The sequence below is a fragment of the Hippocampus zosterae genome, chromosome 9 (genome assembly GCF_025434085.1).
Source record: "Hippocampus zosterae strain Florida chromosome 9, ASM2543408v3, whole genome shotgun sequence".
Taxonomy (NCBI): Eukaryota; Metazoa; Chordata; class Actinopteri; order Syngnathiformes; family Syngnathidae; genus Hippocampus; species Hippocampus zosterae.
The window spans coordinates 15,290,207-15,309,092 of NC_067459.1; the positions used below are offsets into that span (position 1 = coordinate 15,290,207).

An 18,886-nucleotide genomic window follows, 5' to 3' on the forward strand; every position below is an offset into this window, starting at 1 on the left:
CACTCTGCCGTTGTTTTTTTTTTTTTGAACTTCCAAGCACCACACATTATGTCCATCAATGTTCATTTTCGTGCTTCTGTGAATGCGTGAGAAGTCAACAATTGCAAATGTTCTCTCTCAATGTTTTTATGGCAACTAGATCAACCAAAGCCGAAACAAGGACGGCAGACCACAAATTGCACATCATTGGAAAAAAAAAATATCAAACCAAAGCCAAAACTTAAAATCGTGCTACTTTCTGAGCAAAATATAAATCTGTTCTTTGACTTTGTTCTCGTGCAACTGCTGAGGAGCAATCTCATTTCAAGCATTACAAGCCTTTGTGGTTCTGGCATGGCTCAACTGATCGGACACCACAAATGCATACAAGATGAGCGGATTTGACACAGGGAGAGGAACGTGGCAGCATCTTGCGTCAATACCCAAAAATTCGCGTCAATGCCCAAAAATTCTTATTCTGAAAAAATCTGAACAGTCAACCACTCCAACCCCTAGAGGCGCCACAATGCAGTGAACTTCATGCTTCGGTGCAGCGGCACACAAACAGCTTGGGCTCATCAACTCGACACTGTCTGAAGTCACAGGCCCTAACACAGCAAAGTATAAAATTGACTCTGTACTTTATAAAAAAAAAAAGAGAGAGAGCCAAATTCTGCTAGCTCTGGCAATCTTTACACAGTTGATGTAAACAGTTTAGTCTTCCTGAAGTTATTTGAAGTGATTATGAATGCAAGCGGTAGCGTTAACCCTTCATGTTAAATGCAGACAAAATGAAATTTCTCTCATGTGCTTTTTGTACCCTTTTGTGAAGTTCGGAAATTTTCATGAAATGACAGTTTAAACTTCTGATTCAAATTCCTCAGTAGACACACTGAGATTTAGATTGCGAAGAAACCACATTATGTGGAGTTGTTGTTTTTTAATTGGTGCAGAGAAAAAAATTGTTTTTGATTTGTTGAAATATATCTGATGAGCAACAGAGGGCAGTACAGACCATTCTTTGCGTCTGTCACTTTCAATGTTGAGAATTTTTGGAACCATGTGGACTCTATCCCGTGACGCTTTGCCACTGACATATACTGTAAATGAATGGACTAACGATAGGCCCCTTGAAGCCAGAGCGCAGCCATTTTAAGTTGCCACTGGTACTGACGGTTTTTGTCATTTTCGAGCTGAAAAGTTTTACACTAGGATCCCTGTATGGCGTAAGAAGTGCCTCTCGAGAGAACAAATTCCATTGTTTGCACCGACTATTCAGAGTATATCACGTCAGTATCGTGATTTGTGACTGCCAGAGGTTAGATTTACTTTTCACAGCAGATTCAGATGGTCATTGCTTTCATTTCATTGTTGATGGTTCAAACAGGATGCAGATGAATCTTTCAGGAGCGCTGAACTATATCTCTCACGTGAGAAAGTTCTAAATCGCACACTTACCGATGAAATGTGCTTGAAGCACTTCTCCCAGACTTATTAGTATAACCGTATGCCATACATGGTGATATTTTCGCCACAGAGATAGAAAATAATGGAAAAACTGAGAATTCAATGTATTCAAGTTAGGTGAAGTTTGAGAGTAGCAACCGAAGATGGTCCCCGGTGGCTTCACTTCACCTAAATTCATATAGAACTCCTTGCTCTATGCAATATGCATGCGGTAATTCCACGCTGGGTGTAAGGTGGCATGAGAACTTTCAGTTGGCATGTAATTGCATCATGACAGCATGGCAAACGCGTTAAAGCTCAAATACATTTTTGTGAAGTATGACAGAAACCAAACGGTGACTTTTTTTTTTTGAGGGGGTTGGGGGTGTTGTTTTAACACTTCATCTCTAACTGCTGGCAGAGATGCTCCCTTCAATATAGTGATGTAACACTGATGCAGTGATGCCAACAAGATCATTATGGTCACCTTGGTTAGTTGATTACAGTGAACCATGCCTGGTCATTTCGTTTCTGAAGGAAGTGAGTGACTGGAAGTGGCAAAGAGCAGGTGACTAAATGATGCGTTGCGGAGAGTTGGCAGGAAAGATTGCAGAAGAATGCGAAGCTACAGTCAGTGTGAAGATGAAGCCAAACGAAGGTGAACGGAAAGCTAACACACCACCACTGGCGCCTCTTTAACCTTCCATCATGTTAAATGGAGTCCACAGCTCATCTTCGGGTTTGGTGGGAACCCAGCCTTCCCAAGCAACAGCAATCTCCTCCAGCTGGGATGTCAGCAAGACCCAAAGTGGCCTGTACTGAATGTGTCCCTGGGTTGTTTTCGTAGCGGTCCCATCTCAGCAGACTTCACCTCTGGAAGGGTTTGCGGACTTTCTTCTTTCGCCGAGGCGGAGGTTTGCCGCCATCGGCCCACGGCTCGCTGGGTTCGGGCCGCTGGGCCCCCGGCATGAAAAAGCCCGTCTGCCCAGAGGGGGAAGAGAATGGGGGAGCTCCGGCACCGGGCGGGGGGTGGTGAGATGGACCTGAGGGGAAGAAGCCCCCGTTGGCTGGCATGTCACTGGGGGTTGCTCCCTTGAAGATGCGATTGAAGAAGTCCTGCAAATCTGCCGGGTTTGCTGAACCGGGACCGTGCTCTGAGTGCGGCCTTCAAGGAAGAAGGGGGGTGGGGCGGGAATACTGGCATCAGACATCAAATGTTTCAACAATAGTAGGCCTGCTGCTGACCAAAATATGGAGCACGGTGGAAGAAATTACAGAAGACAATAGATTAGGTCTTCCCCTCCATGAGCCGGAGTGTCATAAAAAGATGGGCAATAATCTGGACCGCACTGCATCAGCACTGAACCTATCCAGACACTATGTATACTTTTTCCCTTTGTTTATATTGCGCATCCTTTGCAATTTGAAAATTGCACTTAACTACGATGCAATACCAATTTGAATTGGATTCATTGCGCAACCCTCACTGAAATCCTGAGAAAATTGCGAAACGTGCACTGAACAAAAGAAGAGATAACAGAAGTGATGACATAAGAGAAAGGAGGTGATGGACGTCCTGTAAATGGAACGCGTGTAACCTGTTTCTGGCGGCATTGCTGTTGTTCTTGGATCCGAAGGAGATGTGATAGGGCACGCGGTGTGTGTCTGGAGAAATGACTATCCTCTGGCAACCCGCCCACTCTGAAACGTGACACGATAACATCACAAACAGAACCTCTTTAGTGTCTCTATTGCTTATGACTGAAGACACATCACCTGTAATATCATAGACTTTGCCATCCATACAGGCAAAGTATGTGATACGTAGGCCCAACATGCTGGACTCGGCCCACAGGTCGCCCTCTTCGGCGCTATGCCGACGACTGCATTCAGCACAGAAGCGGGCCTCGGCGGGTTCTCGATCCATTTCAAAGCGCCTGCGGTAACAAGGACATGTCGGTGCTTGTCATGCTCTCCTACACACGCGCACACGCTATCATGCCGTGCGTGAATACATACTTGTGCTTGCCTTCACATTTGGTACACATCATGGTGTTCATGGCTTCCTTCAGGTCGTCCTGCAGCTTGGTGAGGAACTCGTTCATGGACTTGGAGAGCTCAGTCGCCGCCATGCGCTTCCTGTGAATGGGAAAGAGCAGATCGCTGGGTGAACGGGGACTTGAAGGGATGCGTGCAGTACCCAACGGACAGCGCAAAACAATTTCAGTTATGCGCCTTGGGGTAGTGTATGCTATCAATTCGGTTAATCAGCTGTAGCTGTTTTTTGCCACTCGGTGGTGTTAAGGCACCCATGTCACTTTTTTTCCTGTACACAATCGTCGTTGAAACCCAAGTCAAAATCATGGATAAGAATATGAAAAAGAAAAATAGACGTCAAAGAATTTGACAAACCTCACCAAAAGACAAAACATGTGCAATCCTTTTTTTTTCTGAGGTAAAACCAAATTATTAGTTATTCTTGTGGTGATAAGCTTGATTTGAAGCTCAAAGGTGAGTTTATTTCATGCAGTCTTTGCCTGCGCAGCATCATGTTGGCTGTCAACGTTTGCGCAACATCAATACATTTCAATCAATGATTATTTCTTATAAGGCTATTTATTTTATTTTTTAGATTCTTCAAATCATCTATGATCCCTGGCTACGCTGTACAGAAAAAGTTTGGCCCCAACATAAAGAAGGTTCAGAACCCCTGGCTTAGATGGCAACTCAAAAGCTGAACATTGCAGAGGTTGCACAATTCCGAAAGTCCCACCTCTAAAACCATGCTATCACCGTCAACTCGGGCAGTCACTATCGAATACTACTTTTAGAAATCGATTATTCAATTGATTAATTTACAGTATTTTGTTGTGTTAATAATACTCACAATTCATATTCTCTTCGAGTTTCTGGGTTACTGACAATATCCCAGGCAGCCCGCAACACTTTGAACGCCTCACCAGCTCGTGGGTGTTTATTCTTGTCTGGATGGACCTAAAAGAGACCAAGTAGGAAAAAAGGTTTTGTGTGTAAAGAGACAAATTTATTAGTCATCTACTCATCTGAGCCAATCAATAGGAGCGTTTGAATTGTGTTTTTCAGCTGGCATACCTGGACAGCCAGCTGTCTGTAGGCCTTCTTCAGTTCAGCCTCAGTCGCATGGACTTCCACGCCGAGCACTGTGAAGGGATCAAGCTCGTCTTCTGGGATGTCCGCCAGGGCCAGCAGTCTTTTCAGCTCCTGTCCCGGCGGGCCTTTCCCAGTTCGTCCCGGTGACTCAAAACCGGATGCGTGCACTTGGCTATCCCTCCTGAAGCACTTTCTGGCTCTTTCCACAAAAAGCACAATCCTCTTCCAAAAACGGGAATCCTGGAAAACTGTCCAGTATCTTTTCCCCCTCTCTCCACCAAGCCGGACGAAGACACTTTTCACTCGCTGGAACCCGAGCACGACCAAAGCATAAAGAAGTCTGAGAGTTGATAAGGCAGCTTGTTTAGTCCACTTGAGTGACCGGACAACTTTATCCGCCACATCCGCGCCTGCACATTTCGTCCATTTTAAAATCCGACAGGCATCTGCCTTCATTCCCGGTATGTCTGTGATCTTTCCAACGAGCTGCTGCCCCAAGTGGTAAAGTTTCAACCCTCCGGTCTCCACACCAACGCCACAATTATGAGTTAAAGTGACGATAATCTCAATCAGCATGTGGACACAGGTGATGCACCAGACGCTGACAGACTCTGACAGCATTTCTTTCAAAGCAACGACGATTTGTTTGCCCGAGCGCCTGCGGCCACGCTTCAATTGATGGTGGTGATGGTTGCGTCTGCGGGGCTGCTTGTGCCTGCCGCCACTCGACACAAAACTGCCTTTTTGAAAGGAGGGTGGCGTAGAAGCACTCTGAGTGCCCTGCTCTGAAACTGATACTCCACTTCTCAGTTTGCACTTCCTTCCCGAGCCGAAGCTTCTCCAAGCCGACTCTCCATTCATATACTGCTCCTTCGCAGATTCATCCTCCTCTTGATTTATGACCCGGGAGCTCACGTGACCATCAGCACTTTCATGTTCCATTCCATCAGAAAGCTCCTCCGTTTCATCTCTGCCCTCCGTGGAGCCGCAGCACTCCACGTCACCAATTCCAGAGTCATGCGGTGTGGCTGGGTTTGTGCTGTCCTCAGCATTCGATGTGTATGCACGGTCATCTTCCACCACTCTCCTCTCCCACTGACTCGACTTATTTACTGAAGTGAAATCACCATCAGTGAGCTCCTCACCAGAATCTGTAAGGGCATCCATCTCTCTCGCAGCTGCAACTCTCTCCATCTTCCAATCTCTTATTTCAAGGCAGTGAAAATAGATTCTTCTGGAAGATGATTTCCTAACGCCATAATCGGTTGCAATATTCTCCCCAGACCCTCACTCCAATGTGAGACTGGGGACTTTTTAGATATCATATCAGCAGCTGATTTGGGCTTTTAAATATTTGAAATCATGCAGCAAGGATATATCTGGAAAGAAACACCACAAACACAACACATAAATTGACCCAAAAAAAATGTGTCAGGGACATAAATATGTCCACTGTAATTTCCCTATTGCGGGACAAATAAAGGATATCTTAATTCTTCATAGCAAAAGGGCTTCTTGGCAAAAAATATTACATTGTTGTAAATGCTATGCATTATCAATCAATGAATCATATTTGATTTGTAGTTTACATGAGTTAAAACAAACGCCCCCCTCACTTTTCCATAACGACACGCACGCACACAAAGGCTACGAATTAAATCTCAAACATCTGTCACGAAAAGGGAGAATGTTAATAAGTAGCTATTGTGGTTTTGCAGGCATTGCACACAGGCCTGAACTTCAGACATGCTTCTTAATCATAAACTATTGCAGATCATTGACCGCAACGTTGTGAAAAAATAAACAATCTTAACCATTCATCCTCCAAATATCATCGAAAAGTTTAAATATTTTGTTCGTACTACATTTGCAATATACTGTACTTTGTATATTATGACACTGCACTTCAATGTACATTCCCATTACTGTATTCACAGTCGATTTATGTAAATAAAAAAATGAAGTCACGTGAACAAATTAGACTACTTTTTTAAAATAAATGCTATGAATTTTAACTTTTCACATCGACAAAATGAAGAAATGTCACCGAATCTTTAAACGCTTCTTGCTAGATAAACGTAACCAGCAGTTTGACTTAAAGCCGAATTAAAGTGGCTATAAATCGTGTTGGGATAGTTTAACCGTTAGAAACAAAAACAAAGCCACTTCATGTTCATGTCAGCCAGGTGCTTTAGAGGCGGCTAATGCTAGCAGACGCCCTGATTGTTAGCCTTGGGAAACACCCTACCAAACACGGCAGTAGAACGGGTTAAATGAGTTAACTTTAGTTCCATTGCCTGTCCATCTTTTCGTTAGATGCTGCGAAAATGTGGTGACAAAATACAAACACAACTACAAATTGTGCTTTAACAAGAAAACATGTCACAGTGGAGCTAACTATTCGCTAGCGACGAATGGTAACAGTTAGCTGATAAACCACAGTTTCGCCTTCCTGTGAGAACAGACCAAGCAGTTTGAACATCATTGGTATATCGACAAGACGGACATCTAATTTTCATGTGCATTCAAAATACCCTAGACACCATTTATCGCTGTCAGATAAGTGTATAACCTTGTTTGTGAATAGGCTGCCAGGTGCCCGTAGTGTTGTTTTTAATGCTCCTCCTCCTCCTCCTCCTCCTCCTCTTCTACTTCTTCTTCTTCTTCTTTCACGAGTCCATCAACACGTTTGAGCGCTACTGCCATCTATTGACCAGAAAAACCAGGAGGATTACTGTACTTGACTGCAAGATTTTTTTATTTGTATTTCGAGGGGTTTTATACATTATTCATGCTTAAACTTGTTTTTACATAACCAACTGAAAGGTTCATTTATTGAGCTCTACTTAGCTCACTGGCCTTCTTGTTTCAGTAACATTTTAATGTTGTTTTGGATAAAATTGTGCATTTATGACTGTAACCTAGCGTATTTTCTTTGATCCAGGTACAATAGCAGTTTTGAGGGAGCCTTACCCAAATGTTTAAGGGTCTATAGGCATAGATTTTGGGCATGGAGGTCCTTCCTGACTCCGAACCTCCAAGCTTATCTGTGCTCGTGGCTGGCACTGAGTTAGGTTCCTGGCCCCAAATTTCCCCCATATTGTATAGTTATGATTTCTCTCAAAAGGCAATTATCACGGAAATCATCATATGATCATTCTGATCTCCCCGTGTTTCGTCTTTTATTTCAGGTCCTCTCGCTTCTGCACACATTGATACTAAATAAATAAATACAACTTGCATTTTCAGTTCACTGAACACTCTAAATTGTCTAAAATCCAAATGTGAGTTGAAATTATTTCTCTTTCCATATGGGCCATGAGATTGGCAGGTTACCAGCGCACGTCTTCACCACACCTCTGGCCCAAACTCATCTGGGAGAAAACTCAAGTCACGTGTCTTATTAGTGGGCAAGCAATCCAATACATTGTTAAGCCTGCTTCTCGATATACAGTAAGAGTCGACAGCATAGGATTAAAAAAAGGACATGGCCCAAAGATATACTGTATTGCATTATCAATCATATAATTGTAAATTTCCCCAGTGTGGGACAAATAAAGGATATCTTATAACCAAGCCCTTTTACATATTCAAACTACAGAGAGGCACGGTTGGACTGGTTAGCACGTCCATCTCACAATGCAGAGTTCATTGGTTCGATTGCTTCCTGTGGAGTTTGCATGTTATGCCCGCGCCTGCGTGGGTTTTCTCCGGGTACTCCGGTTTCCTCCCACATCCCAAAAATATGAGTGGTAGCTTAATTAAGCACGCTATATTGTCCCTGTGATTGTGAGGGTGAATGGTTGTTTGGATATGTGTTCCCTGGCTGGCAACCAGTTCAGGGCGTGAGGGTGAACGGTTGTTTGTCTCTGTGTGCCCTGCGATTGGCTCGCAACCAGTTCAGGGTGTCCCCCGCCTACTGCCTGAAGACATCTGGGATAAGCTCCATCACGCCCGCGACCCTCGTGAGGATAAGTGGTTAGATAGACAAATGCTTATTTTTCTTTTTTTGTTTGTTTACTCATGCTGAGTACTATACAGTACAATAGTAAAACCTACAGTAACTTGTGTTTTTTGTTATTGTAAAGTGTCCTTGGGTGTCTTGAAAGGCGCTTATAAATAAAATGTATTATTATTATTATTATTATTATTATTATTATTCAAACTAGGCATTCACCCCCCCAAAAAAGTGTCATTGACATGTGATTTTTGCTCTGTCTGGAGGCACTGGAATGCTCCTTAAAAGCTCCATGCTTCTGAACACATATTGAAGACGCAGAGGGTTCATTCCGAGCCCCCCACCACCGGTCCACCACCACCCACATCTTCAATTTGAAAGCCGCCTCTCTACCGGGAGAGGAAGGCTCTTTTTCGGTCAGATGGCGCGTTGCAGTCCGCCCCCGTCATTCTCCAGCCCACACAGACAGAGAGAGAGAAAGAGAGGCAGCCAGCGACCAATACGGTGCGCCGGAGGAGGATTTCTGCCAGTGATTTCAGACGATCCACAGTAGGCTGAGGGGATTTACTACGCCAATCTGACGCTATTGCTTCAAGGTAAGAGACTGAATTTGAAACATGGCAGCACAGGCGGTACATTTTGATCGGCCTGTTCAGTTGCAACATATTCAATGGGACAAGAATACATTACTACTTGTTTTGAGAAACCTAAAGATGATTAAAGATGGGCTTTTTTTCTTTTGTAAAGAGACATCTGTTGTTGGTGAGACTAAGTTCTCAACAGCCTCACTCTCCTTTCTGACCTGAAGAAGGTAAGTGCAGTGACGACCGAGGAACACTTTCTTGAGTAGATGTAATGAGAAGTAAAAAAAAAAGTTACTGTCCTTAAGTGGTATCATGTATCATGTATGTACTTTACTATTTTTCTGACGACTTTGTGCGTTTACTACACAACATTTCAAAAGCTGATACAGTATCTCTTTTTTTCCCTCCTGCCTTGTAACTTTTTTTCAACATAACGTTCACGATTTTTAGAGGTAGTAAGGTGCAGTTAAGATCTTGCTTGACTGAGCTCCTGGAGCCTTGTGAAGTGAAAAAAAGAGACGCGACACGGAGGAACGTTAACCAGGGAGCATTCACAATAACACCAACTGAGTCAGAGAAGCAAGATATTCCCCATCATGGCCTTATTTACTGTTATGAATGGTGAGGACCGTGTTGTTTCTTGGGCCATCCTAACCAACGAATTCTGGCATTTTGAAATCCTCCGTTTAGTCTGAATGATGTTTTAGTTCACACAGAAAAGTCACTCATACTTTTCACAATCGGTACTTTTTTTTTTACGTAAGTACAGAAGTGGAATTTGTTCTCCTATTTTCACAAGGCTTTGTTTCCACACAAGTAGACAATACTTTTAGTTAAGTACTTCTACCACCTCTGCTGAATGGTTGCAGTCGAATGAGTCAGCTTTAAAAGTAACCATTAACACGTTTCAATGAAGATGTCAAACGGACGTCCGCAGGTGTCTCACTTGTGCTCATCTTTTGCCTGCAGCGTGCCATGTCTCTGCCACGTACACTCGGGGAGCTGCAGCTCTATCGGGTGCTGCAAAGGGCCAACCTGTTGGCCTACTATGAAACCTTCATCCAGCAGGGCGGCGACGACGTCCAGCAGCTCTGCGAGGCAGCTGAGGACGAGTTCCTGGAGATAATGGCTCTGGTCGGCATGGCCACCAAGCCGCTGCACGTGCGTCGGCTGCAGAAGGCCCTCCGAGACTGGGCGGCGAATCCGGCCCTTTTCAGCCAGCCGGTCTCCAGCTTGCCTTCCCTCGGGGGGATCCCGCTGTTTAAAGTGGACAGCACGGGTCCGAGCGGATCCGCCGGTGGACCGAGGAAGTCTCTGAGCAACGGGCAACCGGGCTCGCCGTGTGAGCGGGAGGATCGGGCGTGCCTCACGCCCATGCACAGCGGGAGCCCCCGCAGCCCCTGCTCTCAGGCCTCCCCCCAGCCACCAGACTCACATTACCGGGAAAAACTGTCCCCTATGGACCCGCATTGGCTCACTCCAGAGCCAGATGGGAACGGCACATCAGCCTCTGCACCGGCAAACGAAGAAGATCCACCCAGCCCGCCCGTAGGTCCCCCCGGTCCCTCCACATCTCCAAGCTCATCTTCTGCTCCCGCCCCTCTGTCAGCCTGGCCCGGAGGACAACTGGACGGGGAGACGAGCCGCGCGGTGGCGGAAAGCGTAGATAGACTTCTCAGGACTCTGCCTCGCTCCGATCCAACAGAGGTGAAAAGTCTGCTGAGGATAAATAAGAAGATCGCCAAGACCGTGGGCCACATCTTCAAAATGGACTCCCAGGATGTGAAGAAGGAAGAGGAGATCCGCAAATACAGCCTCATCTACGGACGCTTCGACTCCAAACGGAGAGAAGGAAAACTACTCACACAGCATGAGGTAAAACAATCCAAGAGCGCAGATGTTTCAAATCCTTGTGTGACCCGACTCTGTCCTGGTCCCAGCTTCCATCTGTCTTCTCTCCTCAGTTAATTATCAACGAGGCTGCAGCCCAATTCTGTATGCGCGACAACGCCCTTTTACTCAGGAGGGTGGAACTCTTCTCTTTGGCTCGGCAGGTGGCGAGAAAATGTGCCTACACCTCCACTCTCATGCATGCAAGGTAAGAAAAGCGCGTTTGACTCTCAGCCGTTATACGCAATGCTTCTGATGCAACAGAAAAGGGGGGAATGAATAAACCAGTTTTCCGCAACCTTTATTGAGCCAAAGCACGTACTGTATTTCACCAGACTTATAGCACACTATGAAAAAAAAAAGTAACAAAAATAACTGAAGTAATGATGCTCTCGTTTCAATTTACACATGGACTTGGTGTGAAATCTAAGTGTGTTTAGTTAAAGACGAGGCCTGCCTGTCCCTATGGTTCACTGGTATCAATAGATGAACAAACATACAGTAAATATTTGTCGCAAAGGAATTGTACATTTCAGACCAATGAACTAAAATTACATAATTTCCCGGCAATGGTTGGGAATCAGTGGAATTGAAAGTCCAATCCCAATATAGTACAGCAAACATCCGAACGTCCTATGAACCTTAACTCGACTGGAGACAGACCCGATTGGCTAGAGGAAAACAGAGTACCCGGAGAAAACCCACACAGGCACAGGGATAAATTTAGTCCAGTGTACTGACCTTCCATCATTACACAAACAGCATATAATCGAGCTGTAACTGCATCCATATTTTCAGCAGAATCTACACATTACGCTGTTGTACAAGATTTCTGTCTTGTTTTGCGTGAATGTTGTGCAGAGGATCCCAAAAATCAGGGAGGCAGGGAGGAGCAGGGTGGCTGACCAAAATGTATTGAACAAAAATGCAAAGAGGAATACACTGGAGAAGCAAATTCAAAGTCCAGCAAAATCACAACAAATCAAAGTAGCAAAAAAACCTAAGACAGAAAACAAAACATGACACGTACGCACAGCAACAGCAACAATGAGTGATCGTGACGGGAGTCCTTTTAAACAGACCACTAATGACACAATGACCAACAGGTGTGCCGCTGCAGGTGGAGCCCTACAGTGCCACCTGTTGGTCACAAACAGGACCGTGACATTTTCATGGCAATCAAGTGTTTTTTTTTAATGAGCTAACGAACCAAAAAGGTCGCAATTCAAACAGTCTCTCTCATTTTTTGATTCATTGGAGTTTTTCATGGGAAACATGGATGTTGGTTCATCCACCACATCCAGTGGTGTCACAAAGAATGTTTGTGCCTAAAACACAGGTCACAGGTTAAATGGGATGTTCCAGTGTTTTGGAAAATATCTGAAATGTTAAAATTGGAATTGGATGGAACACTAATCGTGAGCACAGCTCCCTTACAAAGGTCAAAATTTGGATTTTCATTACCCTCCCAGGTCAAACGTGGAGGAGAACAGCGTGCTGCCCCAGAAAAGAGTAAGGCTCGAAGTGAGTTGACAAAGCCATCTTATGGGAGAGCTTCAGATTATAACGTCTGCAAATTGACAAAAACAAAAAGTAATTCTGCACAACTAAATGTGTTTTTCATTGCAGGTGACTGCACCTGAGAGCACGTCGTCACTCCTCGGAGCAGACAGCTCAGAGGCCTTGAACCACAGGGCCGACGATGACAGCCTGTCTGCAGAAAGTCCGGACAGCGTGTCGCACGGTAAACACTTCAAGATTTTATTGCGACTACTCCAGATGTTCCTCCTGCCCCTGAGACTCTACAATCAGGATTTGTCTCGCTGTCTGTCTCGTCAGACGTGATGCCCTCACAATGCAACCAGTCGCCATCGCCGTGCCACGCCACCGACAGCTCCAACCCGTCCACCTGGAGTCGCCATCTCATGCAACAAACGCTCATGGACGAAGGGCTGCGATTGGCTCGCATGGTGTCACACGATCGAGTCGCCAAGGTCAAATTACAGTCAGACGGAACTCACACCACAGGTGATTTTCCAGATCTTAACTTATCATTATGTGCTTGATTTTGCCAACAGAATAAATGATTGTTTTACAACGATTGCCCGTCTCTTTGCAAGTGAAAAAAAAAAAATCCAGCGACACTGAGACAGAGATTGCCAAAACTGTACGGTCTGCATATTTGGTGTCCATTCTTTGCTTAACGTTGAGTATAACATTGACAAAACACCACAAATCAAATCAAGCCTCTTTTAGACAGAGATCGCATGAAAATAGAAGGCCCAGCCTTCATCCGCTTTGGCCTTTTCTATGCAGCACGGTGAACTAGTAGTCAGCACGTCAACTGGGCTAAGCTCCAATTCACCTGCGACCCATGTGAGGAAAAGTGGCTAGAGGAGAATTTCCTCATTAGATAAATGTGCATTTTACCCAAGCAGCAGCCCAACTGCAAAAGCGTTGTCTTTTAATATGAATGTTTTTTGGAATACTTTTGACCATTTACCTTGACTTGAAATTATCCTAGAAATTCAGCTTTGCTTTATGTGTTGTGGACTTGAGCTAAGTTGAAATGAACGTAGGTGTTAGCAATTTATTGGTGGAATCTTATCCCGCATGTTAAGATGCAGGGCAGCACGGTGGACGAGTGGTTTGCGACCTTTTAATTTTTTTCCCATATTCCAAAACCATGGATGTTAGGTCCAGTGGAAATTGTCCATAGGCGTGAATGTGGATATCCATGTGTGGCCTGCGATCGGCTGCCAACCAGACCAGGGTGGTCTACAGATAATGGATGAATGGATGGGTTTTGTCTTCATTAGTTATTAAAAATTTTTTATTCTAGACACTGGACTATTTTTTTCGAACAAACCTATGCTAAAAGCTATTTAGGTGAGTTTTTAAAAAAGCTATTCTTAACCTTTACCCACCAAAGTGTTAAAAGTGACTAAACTAAAACTGCTAGGAGGAATTTTAGTTGAACAGACAGATAGTCAACTTAAAGAAACTGGTGTTGTTTTGGCAAGTAAATATGAGAGGCTTTAAGGCGCTTCCTGTTATCACACTGCCTTATGAGGAAGAAGTGATGTGTCCAAGTTAGTTGTAATAGGCAGAGCGAGGAAAAGGATTCCGGCCAAGACATGGGTGGGCGTGTATGGAGGGAGACGAGAAGGAGGGAGGTGATATAGGAAGTACTCCGTGGGCGACAACATAAGACCCCCACCAGCAGCAACAGCGGCAGCGCAGCCACCTCAGCGGCAACTGACGTCAGAGAGCGTTGGCTGCGTGGGCAGAGGGGCGGGCAGGATAGGCTGTGGGGGCGATGGAGTGGGAGGTAATTGAGGGGCGTTGCATTGACTCACCAAGCGACAGTGCACCAAAATAAAATCTGTGGGCTGTGAAATGGCACAGTCTTTTTTATTCCTCTTTTCTCCCACAACCAAAAGGACTGCGGAAATAACAATAAAAAAGTGACATACGTTTCATCTCTGACGTCAATCTGCCTGACTTCTTGTCTTTCACTTGCTTAACTGTAGTTCACTTCCTCCGAATATGTTTGTGGCCCAATCTTGTAAGAATAATGCATTTATCGGTATGAAATGCTTCTTTTATCACCAGAATAATTGTCCGACTACGCACAAGTGTATACCCAACTCACTGTTGAAATACGTAGTTTGTTGATATTGCTCATTTGTTGACTTTTGGGCTGCATTTCTCTGCTATTCAACTGCCAAGATGTTCATCGTGCAATTCATGAACCGTGATGACTTCACTCCATGTGGGAGTGTTTCTTGTTGAATTCCCCAAACTATTATTCAAAGACTTTAAAACACATCACTTCGTGGCGGTGACTAATATTTAGCCTTTAACGCTGCCCAGTCACATTAAATAGAATACTGTATCAGATCAGAACCTAAGGGATGTATTAGCGAGATCTCCCTTTTCTGTAATTCTTTAAACTTCCATTTATGGACTAGACGAGTGTTTACCTGCAGCGTGTTGGTCTTCAGTGATTCTCGCAGAGTAGGAAGTAATTAAAGCAGTAGGAGAGAATACCTGTTTTTTGTGAATTCCTTTAGGGCCACTGCAAATAAAGTGAGAGCATAAATATGAATTGCATGGCAAGCAGACTAAAAGTCAAACACAACCGTCAACCCCCAATTTGTTTGTCTTAAAAATAAAAAAGAAATCTCAATAGAATTACCAAAAAAATGTGTCATGGTTGAACCAACACCACTATTAAAAGACTTTTGTCATGTGTATTAAACCTTTCAGTATGATCCGGCAGGATTACATTTGTAAAATTTCCTGTGGGGAAAAAAGTCAGCCCTTTCTCTGGCCCCATCTTCTGTCTCAAATTTGATTAGCAAGAAACCACTACACCCGAAGAAAAACAACCAATCAGGGACAGAAGGCGTGACTGATGAGGTGTCATTCAGTTTTCATGCACTTTGGGGCACATTCGTAGCAGGTGCACCCTCATGGCCTCAAGTTACTACATCACCAAATGTTATTAGCTCACAAAAACAAAGTTAAAAGGTCAGCAGAAGGCAGTGATGCGCAATTCAAATTAGCGGCATATGATGGGGGGCTGAGAGGGCTGATTTTAGGGTAAGTTTTAGTAACCCCACCCCTCACTTTATAAAGTCATTTTCCTCATGTACTACCGTCAGGTCATATTGACCATTTTAATTTCAAACTGTGTTTTATTTAATTCCCCTTTAATTGTCATACGAGTTACAAATAAGCTAACAACTGCTCATGTGACAACATTAACTCATTCAGTACCAGCCAATTCTGGACCAAGTCTGAAAAGACGTTTAAAAACGTCTTTGGGAGTGAATGAGTTAAGATATTGGATAGACAATTGCTAAATAATAAATGAAATTAATGTACGCTTTTCTCAACATAACTGACAAGAAAAAGAAAAGACCTTTTTATTGTAGGTCGTGGTTTTAACTTTGTGACCATTGACTATTCAGTCCGTCTTCAAAGTAAAAGAAATTAAAAAAACAACTACATGGCCTGGAGCTCAAGGAACACAACTGATGAGATCAACCTTCAACAAGCCAGCAAATGCCATTTAATGACTTTTAGAATAGTTGAATGTTTTTCAATGCACCGACACACAACAGGCATCGGTGAAAGTTGTGCTGGGTGTCCCACTTTTATTTTATTGTACACACATTAAAGTACCAGTAGGTTAATTGAGAGTCATCATGGGAGGGGCGGGGGGGGGGGGGGTCAAATGCTGGTGAAAGATGTGTTTATTTTCTCCATTCCCTTTCTCCACAGAGCACATCCACAAAGTTCAGCAGCGGAGCCCGATCAGTGTGTCCCGGAGTATTAGCCCAAATGTCACCAAAGACAGCGTCAATCACAGAGCAAAGTAAAAAAAAATAATTACAAAAGAAATCCAATCCACCCCGCAAAGGACTCAGGCTCAGGACACCACTAACATGAAGAGAATCCAATGGTGATAACATCATCATCATTATCATCATCATTCTTAACGTCATATGATGACATTATCAGCCTGCAGTAAACTCTATGGACCTGTTATTGGACAATTTGTTATTAAAAGCCTTTCTGCATATTGAATGAATCTGTTTATTCTGAGCAATGTTGCTTGCTCGTGGTGCCTTGCCTGGAGACACCCCAACACACAAGGGGGCACTACAACTTTGAAAATGAACCCCTTTTAATCGCAGAGTTGAACTTTGCAAAACGAAAATCAAAAGGTAACAATGGTGTTAATTCTGGCAGTCTTGATATCTGTTATTTTATGCCATATAAAAATACATTTCATCCTCCTTAGTGATAGTACAGACACACATTCTGTATGATATCTGTGTCATGGTTTTGTTGTGCTGAAAGTTTTCCTCCAAGTTTATTTTTTCTTTGTTTGTTTAACTGGGGGGGGGGGGGGGGGGGACTGCATTTTTAAAAATTGAAATCAGACTTGATGAGGTGGAGACTTTTAGCTCAGTTGCACTTCACCTTCAATTGTTTTATTTGTACAGTACAGCCAAATAAGCATCATCAGAACAAAAGTCCTTATCACTACATTTAGAATTAAGATTGAAAGTGGCACTTCGCAGTTTAAAAAAAAATTCAGACAGGGCTTTGATATGTCTTTCAAAGTACGGGCCATCGTCTGGTCGGTTTGTTTTGATTTTTGAAAAAAAGTATTTTATACATAAATTTTAACTCCTATTTCCTCTCTCCTCATCTATGAATAACACGGCATGAAAATGAACATCTGCCCATTTTACAAATCAAATGAGGCCCTCCGGCAAAAAAAGTTTGCCCGACACCGCACTTGCATTTTTGGCTGTGAAACGTAAACATCTTACTTTTAATGACACATATACTCTGGGCTATGCATTCGGTCCACCTGCTTGTCTCTTGAGCATTAGTGACAGTTATTAATTTGCCAACAGATTAGGGAGTTTTGTTTATTTTCTAACACGTTTTGTAAAGTTTATTTCCTAAGGCTGCAGCGTGCTTTACTGCAACGCACACATGCTTGTGTCTGTTGCGTGAAAGATGCTGCAGGAGCTGCGCCAAGGAGCCAGCAACACTCCTGCTGTCATCTTGCTTGTTGTGCTGACGCTCTCCTGCGAGCCGTGACTCACGATGATACCACCAGGACTCAGGCACTAACATGGAAACACCCTTACAAGAAACCTGGAAACATGTGCCAATCTTAAAGAATGCAGTGTGTTGAAATAAAACAACAACCAAAAAAAACCCCTTACAAACCGCTGCCATCATAAAACATTTAGTACCTGCACAGTTTTACAAGTACAGTTTTAAAATTCCGATCTGTCATATGAATTGGAAGAATTCATTTTTCCATCCATTTTGTAAACTTATATTTCAGACCGAAAAACTGAATTTGAATGAGATACATTGAATTTGTATTGTTTAATTTGAATTGTTGCGTTGAAAAACTGAATCTGAATTTTTCAATTTGAATTTGAATTCAATAGTTTGGAACTGACATCCAAATAAATTTGAAACGGATTTTAAAATTATGAAATGTACATCAAGTTCTCTTCAACTGCATTTGATCCTGACTGAAAATTCAATTCAGTTTATTTTCACACTCACTTTTCAAAATTCAAATTTGGTTTGTTTGACAGGCATCCAGGTACTTTAGGAAGAGCAATCGATATGGATCAATGTGATTATGTAAGCATACTGGACATCCTTGCCAGAAAGGATGGACTGGCAGACATCCCACTTGTTCCAGAAATCCATTGCATACCCAGCCACAAACGTTCTTTGCTGACAAGCTCCCCCTTTGCCTGATCGTCTTGTTGCGAATGCTTGGCAAATCGCGTTGAGAGTCCAGCTGATTAATTCCAGAAGTTAGATTTTCGCAAGACAATATCATGGGGCGATTGTTTTAGACAAAAAGGCTACGTGAGATAAAGCTGGCATGCCACGTTTGAAATTGGTTGTGACAACTTCCACAGCAGCGCAACTCTCCCTCTCTCAGATCCAACGGCCTGCACACTTCTGCGAAATCGCCTCCATAAGATGCAACCCGCCCACGCACAGAGATATGCCACACAGAATTTACGCCAGAACCCTAAGTTTTAACTTTGAAAGCAAACGATGAAACTAATCAATCCAAATGAATGCACTGGATGTTAAAACAATAATCCCCACATGCATTTCAATTATTTTCCCTCCAGTGATTATGAAAGAACAAGTGAGAATGAAGGCAGACGAAGACGCTGTCATCAATCAGCTGTCAGCAGTGCTAATTAGCGCCTTCTTTCTCGGAGGCTATTCTTAGCCTCTGTGTTCCCTCCTTAGCAACACAGCACTGAGCAGCTGACAGATGACCAGTGAGAGCTTGATTGCAAACACACGCACAGTGACCATTTGT

The 18,886-nt window shown here is 43.6% G+C and overlaps 2 protein-coding genes across 5 annotated transcripts; one reads left to right on the plus strand and one right to left on the minus strand.

Annotated features, from left to right (window-relative positions):
* Nucleotides 1–10: 10 nt before the first annotated feature.
* Nucleotides 11–7,225, minus strand: dnajc14 (DnaJ (Hsp40) homolog, subfamily C, member 14). 2 transcript variants are annotated; one of them, XM_052075540.1, is made up of 7 exons: nucleotides 7,127–7,225; nucleotides 4,537–5,933; nucleotides 4,313–4,419; nucleotides 3,445–3,564; nucleotides 3,202–3,362; nucleotides 3,024–3,126; nucleotides 11–2,590 (listed from the first exon to the last, which is right to left on the minus strand). In XM_052075540.1, the coding sequence occupies exons 2-7, from the start codon at nucleotides 5,746–5,748 to the stop codon at nucleotides 2,293–2,295; spliced, it is 2,001 nt and encodes a 666-aa protein (XP_051931500.1). In that variant the 5' UTR covers nucleotides 5,749–5,933; nucleotides 7,127–7,225; the 3' UTR covers nucleotides 11–2,292. The 2 variants fall into 2 exon arrangements, with proteins under 2 accessions (XP_051931500.1, XP_051931499.1); XM_052075539.1 differs by having other exon boundaries at nucleotides 7,089–7,191.
* Nucleotides 7,226–8,744: 1,519 nt separating this feature from the next.
* On the plus strand, nucleotides 8,745–16,386 carry nab2 (NGFI-A binding protein 2 (EGR1 binding protein 2)). 3 transcript variants are annotated; one of them, XM_052075607.1, is made up of 9 exons: nucleotides 8,745–9,108; nucleotides 9,260–9,323; nucleotides 9,547–9,717; nucleotides 10,066–10,971; nucleotides 11,061–11,194; nucleotides 12,459–12,510; nucleotides 12,616–12,730; nucleotides 12,826–13,014; nucleotides 16,279–16,386. In XM_052075607.1, exons 3-9 carry the CDS (start codon nucleotides 9,715–9,717, stop codon nucleotides 16,374–16,376), a joined length of 1,497 nt encoding a protein of 498 aa, XP_051931567.1. In that variant the 5' UTR covers nucleotides 8,745–9,108; nucleotides 9,260–9,323; nucleotides 9,547–9,714; the 3' UTR covers nucleotides 16,377–16,386. The 3 variants fall into 3 exon arrangements, with proteins under 3 accessions (XP_051931567.1, XP_051931569.1, XP_051931568.1); XM_052075608.1 differs by lacking the exon at nucleotides 9,547–9,717 and having other exon boundaries at nucleotides 8,746–9,108; XM_052075609.1 differs by lacking the exons at nucleotides 9,260–9,323; nucleotides 9,547–9,717.
* The last annotated feature ends 2,500 nt before the right edge of the window (nucleotides 16,387–18,886 follow it).

What these genes read in the sequence shown, in the direction of transcription:
- dnajc14 (XM_052075540.1), bottom strand. Translation starts at nt 5,748, where the DNA reads ATGGAGAGAGTTGCAGCTGCGAGAGAGATGGATGCCCTTACAGATTCT. An exon ending in AAATGTGAAGGCAAGCACAA is followed by an intron (nt 3,363 to 3,444) that starts GTATGTATTCAC and finishes TTGTTACCGCAG; the next exon opens with GCGCTTTGAAATGGATCGAG. An exon ending in AGCAATGCCGCCAGAAACAG is followed by an intron (nt 2,591 to 3,023) that starts GTTACACGCGTT and finishes TCTTCCTTGAAG; the next exon opens with GCCGCACTCAGAGCACGGTC.
- nab2 (XM_052075607.1), top strand. An exon ending in TCCACTCTCATGCATGCAAG is followed by an intron (nt 11,195 to 12,458) that starts GTAAGAAAAGCG and finishes TTACCCTCCCAG; the next exon opens with GTCAAACGTGGAGGAGAACA. An exon ending in AGACGGAACTCACACCACAG is followed by an intron (nt 13,015 to 16,278) that starts GTGATTTTCCAG and finishes CTTTCTCCACAG; the next exon opens with AGCACATCCACAAAGTTCAG.